The sequence below is a fragment of the Equus caballus genome, chromosome 21, assembly GCF_041296265.1.
Source record: "Equus caballus isolate H_3958 breed thoroughbred chromosome 21, TB-T2T, whole genome shotgun sequence".
Classification (NCBI taxonomy): domain Eukaryota; kingdom Metazoa; phylum Chordata; class Mammalia; order Perissodactyla; family Equidae; genus Equus; species Equus caballus.
In genome coordinates, this window is record NC_091704.1 from 33,858,030 (window position 1) to 33,874,560 (window position 16,531).

At 36.4% G+C, this 16,531-nt stretch overlaps 1 protein-coding gene across 5 annotated transcripts in view; it reads right to left on the bottom strand.

Moving 5' to 3' along the window:
• Positions 1-829: 829 nt before the first annotated feature.
• ITGA1 (integrin subunit alpha 1) overlaps positions 830-16,531 on the bottom strand; it is a 147,823-nt gene continuing 132,121 nt past the window's right edge. The window contains exons 26-30 of one of the 5 annotated variants that reach the window (XM_070245859.1): positions 16,330-16,434; positions 14,971-15,063; positions 12,704-12,820; positions 7,845-7,933; positions 830-4,431 (exon numbers count right to left, since the gene is read on the bottom strand). In XM_070245859.1, coding sequence (XP_070101960.1) covers positions 7,889-7,933; positions 12,704-12,820; positions 14,971-15,063; positions 16,330-16,434 — 360 coding nt within the window. In that variant the 3' untranslated portion in view covers positions 830-4,431; positions 7,845-7,888. 5 annotated transcript variants of the gene reach the window in all.

Consider the following 16,531-nt stretch of genomic DNA (forward strand, 5'->3'; position numbering starts at 1 on the left):
GATCACTTCTATTCAGTTAACACTCTTCCTGACATGTGCCCATGATCATCACGTTAATGTTATAATCAGAGTAAACAAAGCTACCACAAAAGATAAGAAAGCAAATATTGTGCCTATGTTCCAGACTTACAAATAATAAGTGCCGATGTACGCCACATTTTATAGCAAATACATATATCCAGATGCTTTTTGGTACCTCCACTGCAATCTCATCCTGGGTGAAGTGGGAACAGAATTGCTTATCTCACAAGAAGAGAGAAAAGACAGGGCACGGGGGTATGTGGTGACGCAAATTAGGTACGGGACCAGGCGAATAACCTCTTCATAACTCAGTCTGTTTCCTCTGTAAAAACACCTCCATCATTCATCCTACACCATAATTTGAGGATGAAATCTTTTACAAGATGAACATGTGTTATTACTATTAAAAATTCTTCCTGTATTTTTTCTAGACCTTACATATTTTTATTTCTTTAAACTATAGATTGAATAGAGAAAATAACTTTTTTTTTTTTACTTCTTAGTGTTTTTTCTTGTTTCACTCTATGTGGTCCAATCTATTATTATATAGTAGATAATTTATTATTAAACCATCTCATTAGGAGAAGATATGTAGTAATAGGATTCTGTGGTTTTTGTCTCAAGTTTGCAAAAGACTAATCGCATTGCTATATTGTGTACAGGAAACACCACAGACAGACTTAATTTGCTTTCAGCTTTTTCCTTTTACAGCATCAAAGCGAAAACCTACTAAGGAGCTAAAAAAAAGTTGGAGTTGTGGGTGAAATATTAACCTTGGATAAAATTCATGTACTTAAAATTACAGTAGTCACATTTTTGAGTCATTTTTTTATTTAACATAGTAGACAGGATGCTCATTTACCTTGACGTAAAATACACAGCTGATACACAAGATAAGATAGAATTATACAAAAATACCAAATCTCTGACCTCAAAGCAGTGTACAGGATGCACCATACATCAGACATTCAAAACACTGTTTTACTCTCTCAGCTATTTCTAATTATATCAGCTTAAATGACTGTTACCTATAACTGATTTCTTTTAAAACATGGGTTTAAATTAGGCATCTGGTAAATTACTAGAGTTAACAAAGGTCACGCTTCTTTGTTCCTGAATGTGATCAAAACATTTTCTTCTAAGGAGTCGGTCCGATTAAAGTCTTGTAGAAATGCACATACCCTTAGGCTATTCATTTTAATGAGTTTATTCTGAGGTAAATAAAAAAACAAGCAATGCAATACACTTTATGTTAGACGGTGCAGAGAAGTTTATTGGAGTACCTATGATACATGTTTCAGGGCAGTAGTTATTATATACAACATTTTTTCTTTTTAGTAAAATGGATACAATTCTTTACACTGTCCATTAACACTTTTACAACCTCACAGTAGTAATACACAGTACAGCATTCTTCTTAGAGGCCATTGTTTCCCCATAAGGAAGGCAGAGAGGAGGCTGTTGCATCCTGAATAGGGGCAGAGGGTGTCTCAGAATTCAAGACTAAGTATGGGGATGTCCCACGTCACATGGTTCTAGTATGAAGAAGATCTGAGCTGTTGTTGCTTCAAATGATTGTTTTTACTTGAGCCCAAAGTGTGTTAAACTCCAGGAAATTAACCCTGGTTAATGGACAAGGAAAAATATACTCTATTTAATCAATTTATATGTGCAAAGTACATGTGTTAGTATTATGGGCGGGTATGACGTGGTCTGAGGGAGCTTACAGTATTCAAGGAGTAAAAGTATATACATAAAAGGTAAATAGCTTAATTTCCTCTCCTGCTCATTTTTCTGACTCGCAAGATGCCTCAGGGGCACGACAGGATGACTACCCCCTGGCATTGGACCTATGATGCTGTGACCTCTCAGGAAGCCACCGATGTGTTCTGTGTGGTGGCACCCTTCTGCTTGGCTACTCTGTGGAGGAAAGGAACAATCACATCCCTCCCTTTGCCCCATCCAATCTCTTCCCACCTCTTAAAGAACGGGGGTGGGGGCAGGGATTGTCAGCAGGGTATTGTTCAAGAGGACGCCTGGTTTACATTCTGTGTCATTTGGAAGATTTCTTTTTAAAATTTTGTCCCCATTCTATATGCATGGGTCAAACTGAAATAAAAGATTAAACATTGAGTCTCAGTCTTTTGTAGAAGAACTCCTGAAATTCCAGACTGTCTTTTTTCATAAAAACGTGACTTGAAATATGGTAAGATCAAACATCATTAGTTATGAGTGTCACTGGTCCTGAGTTTATTGCCATGATTTCCGTGGTGTGTTAGATAATTAAACGATTTCCAAGTCTCAAGTCGGCAACAAAGAACGAGCTACCATTCAAAGTCCTGTAAGGGGCACAAGGCTTAGAATGAACGACCTTGCCAAGGAAGCCCCAGGTCAAAACAGAACATCCCTGCTGTGCAGTTGAGAAGAGAAGAAACCAACTGAAAGGCAGAAGGCAGAGAGGGCCTGTAAAAGGGCTGTAGCTCCTGCTGCCCAATCCTAAAATCATTGAAATTCTCCAGTCTGTGCTGGGAGGAAAATGCAAGGACGCCTTATGTAAAGTTCTGAACTCATTAGCTATGGGGGAAAGGTTTTGATGTGTTTAAAAAAGAAAAGAAAACAAAAGCTGATCTCATAGGATGGAGTCCAAGGTTAGAAGTGATAACTCATCCTCACTTATTTTTTGTTATGGTAAAATTTCAGCAAGAAGTGCTTATGGATGTGTCTGATGTGGAAGGGCTGACCCCAGGATGTAGTGGGTTCAGGAGTTAAGCTCAGGAACTTTATAGGGGCAGAAGGATCCATTCTCATCAGTTAAGAACTAGACATCTGGGGTGCCAGATGTTGTAGGGAATAATGGGACTGGGGTTGAAGAGCCTACACACTCTCCTTTATGTTTCCTCAGGGTTGATAGTTAAAGGCGGTTACTTGGAATGTCTAAATGCAAGGTTAAATTTTAATATGAGGATCAAAGACATTGACTTGTTCACCAGATTACAATATTAGATGCTAAGTCTATTTTTATGGTTCTACATAAGATGTTGCACAGCAGTGCTTCCATTCAGGAAGTGGCAGCATTCATAATGTACCGCAGAGTCAGCATCTAGTGGTGGTCTCAGAAGTCCTGTGTAGGAGGCATTTAGGGTCAGTAGTCCGATTGGAAGCGGTTGCCCAGTGGACTCACCTTGAAGCTGTGTTTGCATTAAAGTCTGCTCTTTACAGTTAAATTGTTTATTTTAGTTAAAAAATAGCATCACTGTGAGCATTTTAAAGCCCTTCTTTTCATTTTTTTGGATTATTATTTCCGTAGGTGAGGATGGGAATTGTAGGGTGCTGATGGAGACCCACCAGACGGTTGCATCCTGCCAGTTCCCCCATTGGTACAGTTGCTGATGGTGTTCCGTAAAGGTTTACAAATCTCTTAAAGATGTTCCATCTCTGAAGTACACTGCATTTTATTCCTATTACGTTATACCATCTCATCCCGTTAGACTGCCAGAGAAGAAGTTACAACTGAAATCCTGTATAAATGGTCACCTTGCAGAAGCTAGTATTCACAGCAAACAGAACACGTTTTAAACAGATTTTCCTCCATAGTCTCCCCAAAAATCTCCCTTGGGGGAGAAGACTAACGGAGGGGCACTTGATAAGTTTTGAAAATAAATGAAGGGTACCTAGGATACTATTTTTAAAAAAGTGATCTGCCAGAAGCCTCTTTATTTGAACAATAACCATGCTCTGAGGCTGGGTCTTCCCTGGTTTTCTCAGTGTTGTGCAATCCAAGACAGTTAATTCGCATGGAGCAGATTACAACATGTTTGACAAAGGCGTCATCCTGTATGAAAGCGCATCGCCTGGAAGTTGGTGGGCTGGCCATTCACACTGCACCTCTGTGGCCCTTCGGGGGATGCTGACAGAGAATACAGCCAGGGCTTCTCACAGCCTCTACTACAACCCAGCTTTACTCAAGTACCAGGCAACCACCTTTTGCTCTTGGTGCAAGTATTTGTTTTCCAACTGAGCCTAGACGTTGATTTTCTAAAAGGAAAAGAGGAGATATATATATATCTATCTACGCATTTGTAGGTAAAATTATTATGTTTGAGTAAGCATCAAATTTTGTAAAATATCTCCTCCAGAAGCTTCATTTCAAGCACATTTATGACAAAAAGTATTCAAGGATTAAATTATCCATGAACCTAGTGCTCAGAGAAAACAAATGAACAAATTGGATCATTGAAGTTCGAATTGGATCATAGAAATCACAAATATTTACAAAGAATAACCTTCACAGTATCAGTCCAGGACTCTAGATTCCTAGAGAATGTGAAACAGCTTCTCTGTGGCTGTGGAGGTCTGATTTTCACTGCGTGTCATCCTTTATATTTTCTTACTTTCAACTCTTTTCTTCTCCTGCAAGTTCACATCATTTTATTAATATTAAAGGAAGGCTATAGTATTAAAAATTGACATGGAAGAATGGGGAACTATGTAGCATTATGTCTACTGGGCTTGAGATCAGTATTTTAAGCATAATTTGAAATACGATTATATTGTGTGTGTTTGCATATGTGTGTATATATATGTATATATATATACAATGTGTTATATTTCTTTCTATCTATCTATCTATCTAATCATCTATCACCTATCATTGTCATCTAATCTATCTCAATGGTGTGCTGAAGCCAGCTCATGCTGGTTCATGAGAGTTGACAGATAAAGTTTCAGGAATGTTGCAAGCTGTTTAGGGTTATGTTGGTAGCTTGAAAATGACCATGGCAAGAATATTTAAATCATGGGAACTGGCAAATGATACAAATTCGGAATATTTTCCTCCTGGAGAGCCAGTTGTTAAACGATTTATTAATATACCATTGTAGGCTTGGTCTGGAAAGGCACTTCATACATAGTTCACAGTGGAAGCAATAATCAGTTTTAAAAAATATCAAAATTAAAAAAAGAGAAAGTTTCTGGCAACTTAATTTAGCCAATAAGCTCATAGTCTTAAATATCACTCACTTTTCTTATTAAATGTTTTAAAATAAAATTATAGAGTTTAGTATATCTCTTAATCATTGACTATGTTTTAGAACATTTGCAAAAAGCTAATTTGGGACATCTGTTGACTTATTATTTTAATCAAAGCCTCTGCATTTATGTTTTTTAGATAGTTGCAGAACTGTAAGCTAAAGTTAAATATTAATGAAAATGAAAAGTATATGTAAAGTGGGTGAATCAAACTTTTCTTGTTGATATAACTTTTGTGTGTTTATCTTTTGTAAACCCTGTCATTTGGTGTTATTGAGGTATTTTGTACTTAATTTGTATGCCTGCATATGTGTGTGTGGGTGCATATGTGTTCATACACACGCATGCATACAGATGTACAGACACATACACACATAAACCTCCACAAATTATAATATTAGGGAAATAGTATATCTAGTTCATTAAATATTCTACTTAAACACCAGGAATGACATGTTAAAAAACGTGCCAGCCTTACAAGTAGCTATATGATGTAGCCAAACAGCTCTTTCTCTCTTTTCTAAAAAAGTTCAAAATGCTATCATTTCTCTTTTTCTCCTTTGGGTTAAGAATATATTTAGTTCAAATGTGCACACTTCTGGTTCAGTGAATGTTTTGCCTAGGGATCACAGAGGCCGACTGAGAATTTAATTTTATGTGTTAGATTTATTTCTAAGAATGTGCTCAGATTGGAGCAGCACTGCTGAGCAGGTTTCCATGCACTGGAGTTGTGCAACATGGTGACCGTGAATAAGAGAAACTGGAGTTTTGTTGGGTAAAGAAAGAATAGGTGGAAAGAGTGATTTCTGAACCTGGAGATAAATAGTGGGAATGAAGGTAATTTCAAAAGTAGACATTTCTGAACAAGGACAGGCCAGTAGAAGGATACCAAATCTCTGGGAAGACTGAGCCTTCCTTCTAGCTATTGATGACCTTGGCCCTCCCCAGGTGCATGGCTTCGACCATCAGGATCTTAGATGTAGATGTGGAGAGTCATGAGGTAGGCTGACTCTGAGTCCTCAGATAATTCCTTGAAAATTAGTTTAAAAAATTAAATCCAGGGGCTGGCCCAGTGGTGCAGTGGTTAAGTTCATGCGCTCCACTTCGGCAGCTCGGGGTTCGCCAGTTTGCATCCCGGGTGAGGACCTAGCACTGCTCATCAAGCCATGCTGTGGCAGGTGTCCCACATATAAAGTAGAGGAAGATGGGCACCGATGTTAGCACAGGGCCGATCTTCTGCAGCAAAAGAAGAGGAGGATTGGTGGTGGATGTTAGCTCAGGGATAATCTTCCTCAAAAAAAAAAAAAAGGAAACTAAAATTAAATCCACGGTATTTAATTTCTCCGTTGGTTTGCTGCATCATGAGAAAAGCAGAGTCCAGGACTTTCTGCATAATTACAGGTTCTGGTCTTGTGTTGGTCAATTGGGTGGAGAGAGGAGTTGTTGTAGACGTGACAGCAAATTTTACAGCAGTAGTTCACACATGCAGCTACTATACATTCATTCATTGTTATTTTCCTAAGAAATGGAGCAACCTAGGAGTTTATGCTACAGTAGAGTCCAATGCACCATAATGATTACTTCAAGAACAAAGAAGCACATACAAAGGTGTTACATCTTTCTGTTGGTGCGAGGTTTCAAACCTGAAATTCCTTAAAATACATTTCTGGAGTTCTATTTAAATATTAATAAGCCACACTTAAAAAGCAGTGGCTTCTTGGTAAAATACAATACTGAAATGGAATACTGCATTTTCAGAAAAATAAGAAATGTGTTTGGAAAATTAAATACCTTTAAAAAAATTAAAAATAAACATACTCTCACAGCTTGAGGGTTTGAATGAACCATGTACCAAGGAGTTGAGAAAACTCTTACTTTTGGTTACATCCTGGGACCCCTAACATTCAAAAGCTGCTCAGCAAAGATGACTTCAGCATTTCAGTGGCATCTATCTGCACTGCCATGTTCCATTCAGAAACCATTTTGGCATATCCCACAAACAGCGTGGCTTTTTGTGACAAATCACTGTTATGCCACACAAAACTGATGTGTTTTTTCAGTATAAAAGAGTTTTGAGTTTTAGAGCTCAATATCAAAATTAAGTGTGTTCTGTAAAAGCTTAAATTAATCCATTCAGTGCACTTGCTTTTAAACAAGTCTATCTTGATTTTCCACCCCAGATAGAATTTCAGCTCAATTACACTATTTTCCAAACACTCAGGAAAGAAAACTTTCCAGTGCAGAACCCAACACAAAGATGCTGACTATATTCTCTGTGATTTAATCCTATTTTCATTCCATATTGTCTACAGACTCTACCTGCAATTTTTTTCTCATTTGAATAGGGGGAAGTAATCTTTTTCAGGCAATTCCTTTCTTGGCATTAACAAATGTTGACTGTCATGTTGATGTCGATATCCATCAGGAATCAATGGAAAAAACTGAATTTATATTGTTTTGAAAGTAAATGTTTCAATGATCATAAAAATCTTTTAATGCACTCCTTAAATACTTTGAGTGGTTATTTAATATATAAACATATTTGTACAGGTTATTCTTCATCTTAAAAACACTTTGTAATTTTGCTTAAATACTCATCAAAAATGAGTAATTATTTAAAAATACTTTTCATCATTTCATAAAATATATCTTTATGGTATTGTTTTGGGATCTAGTTTGATCTGTTATTTTCCAAGTGATTAATCCCTGATGGATTACATAAAGTTAGATGGATTATATAAGGACTATGTCTTTAATTGTATTTATAAATTTCTTGTCACATATTTTAGGCAAACCTGAGGATAGGTCATTGAATAATTATTTTTTCTTGTAAAATATTTCATTTCTCCATTTTCTTCTTTAGTGGTCTTTTGAAGAATCCAATCTGTTGAGAAAATACCAAACATAACACAATCAATTATTAGAATTTAGGTGATAAATACTAATCTCCTTGAATAAAATTTAAGTTAATAATACGTTAGCAATTTTGGGAATACAAACAATCAACATAATTGAGAGGTAGTCTTTTCATTGACTTATTAAGTAATAATGAATGTCAAGAAATGACATTTATGAAATTGTTATTTCACTTTTTAACTTTTTCATTGGTTAAATATATCATGTCTCCTAATAAAAATTAGTACATGTGGTTAACTAAAATAAAGAGTTCTGGGAAAACGTTTTAGGAGGTACAAATGGCAGTTAGCTGGCACTGTCTCTACTTTGCCATCATCTTTTTTGCAGTGATGTGGGAGAGAAATTTCCATCAGATAACTGACGGTCATAAGTTAAGGTCATTGGAATCGATGGAGAATCTGGCAGGTACGCTATGGCTAAGGGGTTGGGGAGATTTCTGAGTTGGGATTAACTTTAACTGTGTCAGAAGATCTATGAATATGGGCTTGACACGAAGAGCCTCTTAAAAACACCCTGTATCATTTGGATATGAAAATGGAGTCCTTGAAAATATGGAAAACTTCAGATAGGGGTGAACAAGGGTCATTTTTCATTATGATCTATGATCTGGGGCATCATAAAAATTACAAGTGATTTATCTACTTGTTTCCTATTATGGGTATTTTAAAAAAAGGAAATTAAGGGTCTTAGAGAAGTATTTTTTTCCCAAAATTTGCAAGTGAGCTATACTAGTTCAAGCAAACACAATAAGTTAACTTTTTGAAAGTGTGGTACCTTCATATCATATTAAACATGAAGTTATGGTAAATTCTGCAAGGAAATTATATATTTTTAAATTAATTATTGAACGATTGAATGCTTCGAGGGGATAAATGGTCAAAACATGCAGTGTTAAATCAGAGAAGTTTTACTCAGGGCTTTGTGTCTTCCGCCATGCTAGAATCTAGTTGTGGTAGATGAGGAAAAGGGAACAGCAGAACAAATGAACATGAAAAAACAATAAATTTGTCTTCTGTAGAATGCCAATTCTCCTACATGTCTCAGTCCTGTTCCTCTGAGCCAATTATAGAAGATTATAAAAGTTCTGGATTCACAAACCATTAGGCCCCTAAACTTGCACCTGCTTGTCCTGAGTCGAAAATCAACCAGACTAGACTTTCACAAAAGCAGGTGGTGAATTACAAGGCTTTTCTCTTTCCTGCCCAGCCAGCTCTTGATCTTCCATCCTTCCTTTCTCAAGCCTTTTTCCTTCTTTTCAACCTTCCTTTGTTTTCACATATTAAATTTGCTATTTTAAAACTTACCGTCTGTTAACTTTTCCCCCCAACCAGTTCTGTTAACATTAGGTTTTTAGTGGAAGTTGGATGACTGGAGTGGAGATTAGGAGAATATAGTTTAGAGCCTCAACTGGACGGGGCCAATTCTAGACAAAATTTGAAGCAAGTCAAATTTGTTTTCTGCCTCCAGACTTTCCTTGTAGCATTCGCTTTCCTTCCTTTTCTTTCCGTATTTATGTAATGATCTTATTTATGCTCCCCTAGTTCAAAACCCTATAGCAAAGGGTCTGATTAATCAGTCTGTGGCAGAAAGTATGTGCTTAATGTGGAATGAATAAATTCAACCTAACATGTAAAAGGCTAAAAAATGGTGAGGTGTTACTCCCCATCCACACTCCCCAAGGGTATACATATTGAATGAGGAACAAAACTTTAGGGTTAATAAGTGAATCATCAATGGTGGAACTTCAGGCATCAGTATGAGATCAAGTTAAGGGAGAGGAGTGTCCTGCTTTCTCAGGGTTCTTCTGTGGCTGAGTCTCATTCTACTCTATCGGTTACACTGGCCTGAGTGGGCTTCCCCCTCAGCATGTGGTACCATATTTCAGGATGTGTTTCTCTATCTCTTTAAACCCATGTCCCCTACAAGGTTCTTCCTCTCAACATTAAGTAGCTAATAAGATTTTGTCTAGATTTTGTCTGCCATGTGTACTGCTAAGATGCAGATATAGACTGTGTCTTTTGAAATGGAATCATGGCCTGTCCCTTGCATGGAGTCATAGACTAGGAATTCCAGTGAATGCCCAGACTCGTGGGATTTGGAAAAAGGAGGAAGAAGAGATAGTCCGGAGGCGTCTGCTCCAGATCTAATTAGGATAAAAAAATGCCTGGGGATGAGAGTAGCTTTCTGAGCCTACTGCAGACCACACATATTCTTCAGGGATTTTCAACACAGCTTTCAATCAGGAGGAGGGGCCATTAATCTTCTAGGATTAATGGAAATGCTGAAAGTCTGAAGTCAACCAGAGACTCTCATTCCAAAATCAAATATTTTAATACTTTGCAGAGAGTTCATGACCCTCTTGAACAAAACCTAATTCTGGAGTCTGGAGTAAAGAGCCCTGTCCCACAGCATGCAGCAGTGGCATGTACCGGGAAAGGGATGGGTGTTGCAAAGAGAGCATCACTTGAATGCTGGCTAGCTGGTAATCTTGGGAGAGTTGCTTAACTTCTCTTTGCTTCAGTGTCCTCAAGTGAAAAGGGAGTTGAAATACTTAGTTGAAAATGTTGTAAGGACAACAGAGTAAATAAAAAGCAAGAGAGAACATAGAGCGGTGGGGTTAATAGTCTTGGCACTGAAGGGAAAAGACCTAGATTCAGATCCTTTCTCTGAAGCTTGACAAACCATGTGGCCTTTGGGAACATATTTAACTTTTCTATGCCTCAGCTTCCTCCTTTACAAAATGAGGTTGAAAATAGTGTCTTCCTCTTAGGGGTGATGTTAATATTAAAGTGGAAAAGCTTAAAACAGTTCCTGGCACATAGTAAGCACTCAGTCAGTGCTAGTTTCCTTCCCTTCTGCCATGGAATCACAGAGCTGGTTGCTGGATCTCCCACTGAAGCACCTGAACTAACTACACCTCCTGGTCAGGACAGTCCAAAGGTTGTTAAATGACCTTCCTTTGGGACTGAAAAGAAGATCTAAGAAGCGATCAGAATGTATCAACAAAGCATTTACTGGATGGAAGAATGTGTTTATTTTTACATTTCTGCTTTTTCAGACTGATGACCAAAAAACAGGTAGATGAAACTTGTTTGTTTTAAACAGGTATGTAGACAGGGAGAATCTATCCAAATATCAGCTCTGTCTTTCCTCTTCTCTTGTCAGCAGAGTCTTAGAACTATAGGGGAAGTGCAGTGCTCGGAAGACCACACTGAAAGAAACTAACAGTAACAGACCCTCTCTATTAGAGATACATAGGAATGAAGAAACCGCATTGTGTATTTCAAGCACAACCTTGACAACCTAAGCCAGGCCTTGGGTACCACAGTGTGGCAAAGCTCGGTATTACAGACAGAGCACTGATACCCCGGAAAGCAAGAGGAAAAGCTGGAGGTTTGAGATGTGGAAGAATTCTGTCTTGTGAGACTTTGCTGGAGAAAAGCTATGGATTCTATTTACTCACTTACATCTTTACATGGCTTTACTCCTCTTCTCTTCCAAGAGTAACCCCCCAAAAGAGAAAGGTAGTCATTATGAGAGTCAGAAAAGATAGGTACAGTTGATAATTTCGTGAGAGAGAAATTTCCTTTTTTAAACTATTTGATTAAAAGATAGTTCTATTGCTCAGATATTAGAAAAATGAATATGTAGCCACAATCTGTATTTTTAATACGGTTTAGCTATTTAACAAAACAATAGGTAAAAATATAGGGTGATATTATGCTAGAATAAATGTCAATTTGATGTTTAATTGGAAAAACATTAAAGTCAACTTTTCTATGGGATTTTATTCTCTATTAAATTTATCTTAAAAGCTATCATCTCTGGGGCTGGCCCTGTGCCACAGTGGTTAAGTTCAGTGTGTTCCATTTTGGTGGCCAGGTTCACAGGTTCAGATTCCGGGTGTGGACCTACATGACTCATGAACCATGCTGTGGTTGTGACCCACATACAAAATAGAGGAAGACTGGCACAGATATTAGCTCCGGGTGAATCTTCCTCAACAATAACAACAACAAAAAGCTATCATTTCACTCCAGCTTAATTTGAAAGTGGTACAGGTAAGAGTTTGAAAAATCTTTCATGCCTCAGTTTAAGTAAAACATCTATGTAAATATACAGAATTAACAGACAGAAAATAGATGGTTTCTTAGTTTCACAAGAGTATTTGAAATAGGAGTCCATGAAACTATAAGATTTCCCTTTCATCAACTAATTCATAAATCTCTCATCTCTCACTCAGGCACACAACTATTGTATAAAATGTGGTATATTTGTTGATTCATTAAAGAAGTATTTGATTTTTAAGATACAGAGAAAATAAGGCTTATCTTAATCATGATTCCATTTCTTACATATTCTTAAATTGACATTGGATTTCCTTCTTTTCTTTTTCTATAAAAGAGAGTTTCATTCTTCTCTGCTTATAAAAGTAATGCATACTTAATTTAAAATTTCCAACGTTATAGACATTAAAGGTCCCCTAGAATTCCAACCTCTAGAGAGAGCCTCCATGAATTTTGGATATGCTCCTTTTTTTTTCTTTTACAAAAATGGGATCAAGTTGTACACAATGTTTGAGATATGCATTTTTCTTTTTTATTTTGTCTTGGCCATCATTTCAGTGTTTTCCATTGCTGTATGATACTGTTTTCCACACCACAAATAAATCATAATTTATTTTACAATTTGTTGTTGACAATTTGAGAGAAAAAGTCAAAGGAACTTTGGTGCTTACCTTCCACAGTGCTAATATGAGCAGCATTAACAGCAATAATCCAGCAAAAGCACTCAAGAGGATAACCCATAATGGCACTCTGCCTGGTAGCCCATCTTTGGATATTTGAATAGCAAGCTGAAAATTATTAAGCAAGATTGTTAACACTGATAAACACCTATCAGAACTCCTGGTACACAGAGTTCTTTTGGGCTATAATTTTCTATCAAACAGTGTACTTAATCTCATTATTACATACAGAGAAAACATTGAGTTTATATTTTAAAACGCCTTTCATCTATTCTAAATCTTTAACCGTGTCAAATTTATTAACCAAAAATATATTTATAATCTTATCCTTCAGAAATTTATACATAAAGAGTAAACTGGCTGAATCAGAATGCTCAAGGGAGGGGTGAATTTAACTCCGGGAGAACGAAAAGTATTATATGTTTTAAAGATTTATTGATAGACTTTAGTGTATTATCACAATAGCGTAAGTTTAGGCTGAAATGGTGCAGGTTGTTGACATAAAACCCTGAGTAGGTCTTCTTATTCTAATTCTAATGTGCTTTATTTCTTTTGTTTACGAATTGAGGTATAATTTTCATACAGTAAAATGCACAAATTTCAAGTGTACAGGTAAATGAATTTTTGCATATATATTCACCCTGATGCGCTTTTTATTATACCACACTGTCTCTTGCAGGTAACTTACTCTTAGTCAGCACCTATAAATTAGTTCTTAACAGAAGTAAAACTTTGAAGCAGACAGTTTTTAGTGCTCCAGGTACTCAAGCTCTCTCAATGACACTTGTCTGCTCTGTGTCCCATCCTTCAGCTTTCTGAGAAAAAAACTAATTCAGGGTAGCTACAAATGACTAATAACAGCTCAAGCTTCTGTATTTGCATTTAACAGGGAACATCTCAATTCCTTAAGCTAGAAGGGAGATTAGGGGTAAAAAAGCAAACTAACAGGGGAGATATTTGCATGTAGTGCCCTGGTCCAAACCCCTCAACCCCTCAATCACTGCGGGTAGGTCACTGCTGATCTATCGGGGATACAGAGCTGGCAGGAGTATAGACAGATACAGAATCAGACCTTTTAGAGGGATTTTAAATTCATCTAAAACAATTCCCTGCATTTACAGATGCAGAAACTCAAGTCTGGACAGGATCAGTGACTTCCCTAAGATCACACAATTACAAAATGATTGCTTTTAGTAAACAACTTAGGTATAATTTTCTTTTGGGACAAAATACATAATAAATTGCTTTAAACTAACATTTAGGGGAAATAAAGACAATTATAAAATTTTAACAAAACATATTTAAGAATCAAAGTTACCCTTTTCCAATACAACATGGGCTCACATATTTTAGGTGCTTACTGGTAAAACTTTGGCTTTTCTGTATGTGAAATAACCTTGCATTTATCAGGCTAAGTGCTCGCTACAAAATAAGCAAACATTATATGCATATATTTTGTGCATATAATATGCATTATATGCATATATTCTTTAAAAGTGAGTACCTATAAGAAGTCACTGACATTGTAATAATTTGAAATAAGCACTAATTTGAAATAAGAAAATTTAAAACAACATCTGAATGTCAGGTAGCTTCCAAATAGAATTTTCTGACTGATAAGGTCCACATGGGATTTTAAGCCCTCCCATGATAAGAGGGAAGACCATGCTGAAGTGTCCACATCTATAACAAATACTTCGGCCTTATTTTATAAAAGAACAAGAGGAAAAACTCAAACCATTGCATTTTTACCAAAGACTCAGTATGAATTTGTATTAGGGAATAATACTTCATTTTTTGTTTGAAATTTCCCAATGACTAAATGAAGAAAGCTTAAAAAATTTACATGTAATCCTATACAGTATAAAGATAACTTCTGTAAAGAAAGTGTTTCTCAGGTCTGCTTTTCAGATGTCAACTGCATTTTATAATGTTAGTTTTTAAGGAGGAAGATTACAATTGCATCATTTGTTATCAAGCTGAAAGTAAAAACATCAATTTACTGTGAGAGTGAGAAGCAGTAAAGCCAAACATGGCATGTAAATTGTAAATATCATGGTGTTTGCCAGTTTCTTACAAAGAAGGAGACTGAAATCATGCTTGAAGTTAATCAAGTATAATTTGAAGGAAAAAGTGTCTGTCACTTGTTGAGAGCGGTACTAGTCACTGCTTTAGGGACTATAAACAATCATAAAACGTTATGTCACAAAATTCAGAGTGAAATGTATAATGTTTTCAAAACTTAGAGTTGCACTCACCTCTCTTTTTTGATTGCCAGTACTTAAAACCAGGGATGCATTTTCACTCTGAAGTTCTGCCCTTACAGTAAGATTGAAGCTGGAAAAACGTGCCTGAAAAGCAAAATCACAATGAGAGCTAGTTAGGTTTGAGGAGTGCAATTTTGGTGTTTTTTCTTTTTTTTTTTTTTTTTGAGGAAGATTGCCCCTGAGCTAACATCCATTGCCAATCCTCCTCTTTTTGCTTGAGGAAGATTGTCACTGAGCTAACATCTGTGCCAATCCTCCTCTATTTTTTGCATGTGGGACACCACCACATCATGGCTTGATGAGTGGTGTGCAGGTCTGCTTCTGGGATCTGAACTCATGAACCTCAGCAGCTGCCAAAGCGGAGTGGGCGAAATTAACCACTATGCGACCGGGCTGGCCCCAGTAATGCAGTTTTTAAAACTAAGATTTTTCTGAGAGATTAAAAACACTAGTTTTGTTAACATCCAAATGAAACTGGTGGAATCAAAATGATGATTGTGTACTCACCCTCCCTCTCTGCACTCAAATTCTCACTTCGATCCTTGTCATGAAATGGAAAAATTTTCTAAATAATTTCTATTCAGATTTATCCTTAGAAAAAAACAAACCTTCAACTCTGCCTGCCTTTCATGTAGCTAAGTATGAAATAGCTACACTCTGGTAATGAGGTTTATATAGGAGCTTGTTTAGGATTAAACATGAAATTGTCAATATTCAATTCATGACTTACAAAAATAGCAACTGAATACAAACAATAGAAATTTCACATATTTAACCAAATGCTTCCTAAAAGAGAAATAAATCATACAAAATACAATGGACTGAGTTTTAGTTTGTTGTCAGACAGATTTGACTTTATTAAGGGTCAAAAAAGTCCTCCAAAATATATTTATATAGAAAATAGAGAATATATAAACGTATATATATAAATAGCTAGCTAGCTAGCTATAGTCTGCTCTAACACGAGTCCATAATATAGGTTAGCTCTATCCTCTGCTAATGGTGTTAAGGATTGTCATTCTGTAAGTCTTTGTCCCTTAACTGAGTTCCAAAGTGTTATGACAAGTGCAAACTTTGGTACCATATAGGTGTTTATCTCTTTAGGTACAAAGAAAAAGGATAAGAGAGACTGGAAAAGCACATATCTGGAAGGGGACCTGGGAGATAGTTACTAACAGACATGGAAAATGAGACCCAAATAGCTGGTTAAGCAGAGCTGGGGCTTGGACCACCTTTAGACTTCCAGTCTTGTGTTCTTTCTATAGAAGCACTCTGTTTTGCATATACTAAGTAATGAACAATTATTTGTTAATATAACTCAATAATTGCATAGAACAATGCAATACTTACTTTTACAAAAGTTGGTTTCCATAAGATAAGTGAAACATTCACTTGGCTCATGTCAGAAGGAATCAGATTACACGTGATGGTGGCAAATTTACATGTACTGCAGTCCTGTTTAAACGTCCAGAGGTATATATTAGTATTCTTACCATTTGATAAACGATAGTATCTTAAAATATTCTATAAGATAGTAATTTTTAGGTCAATA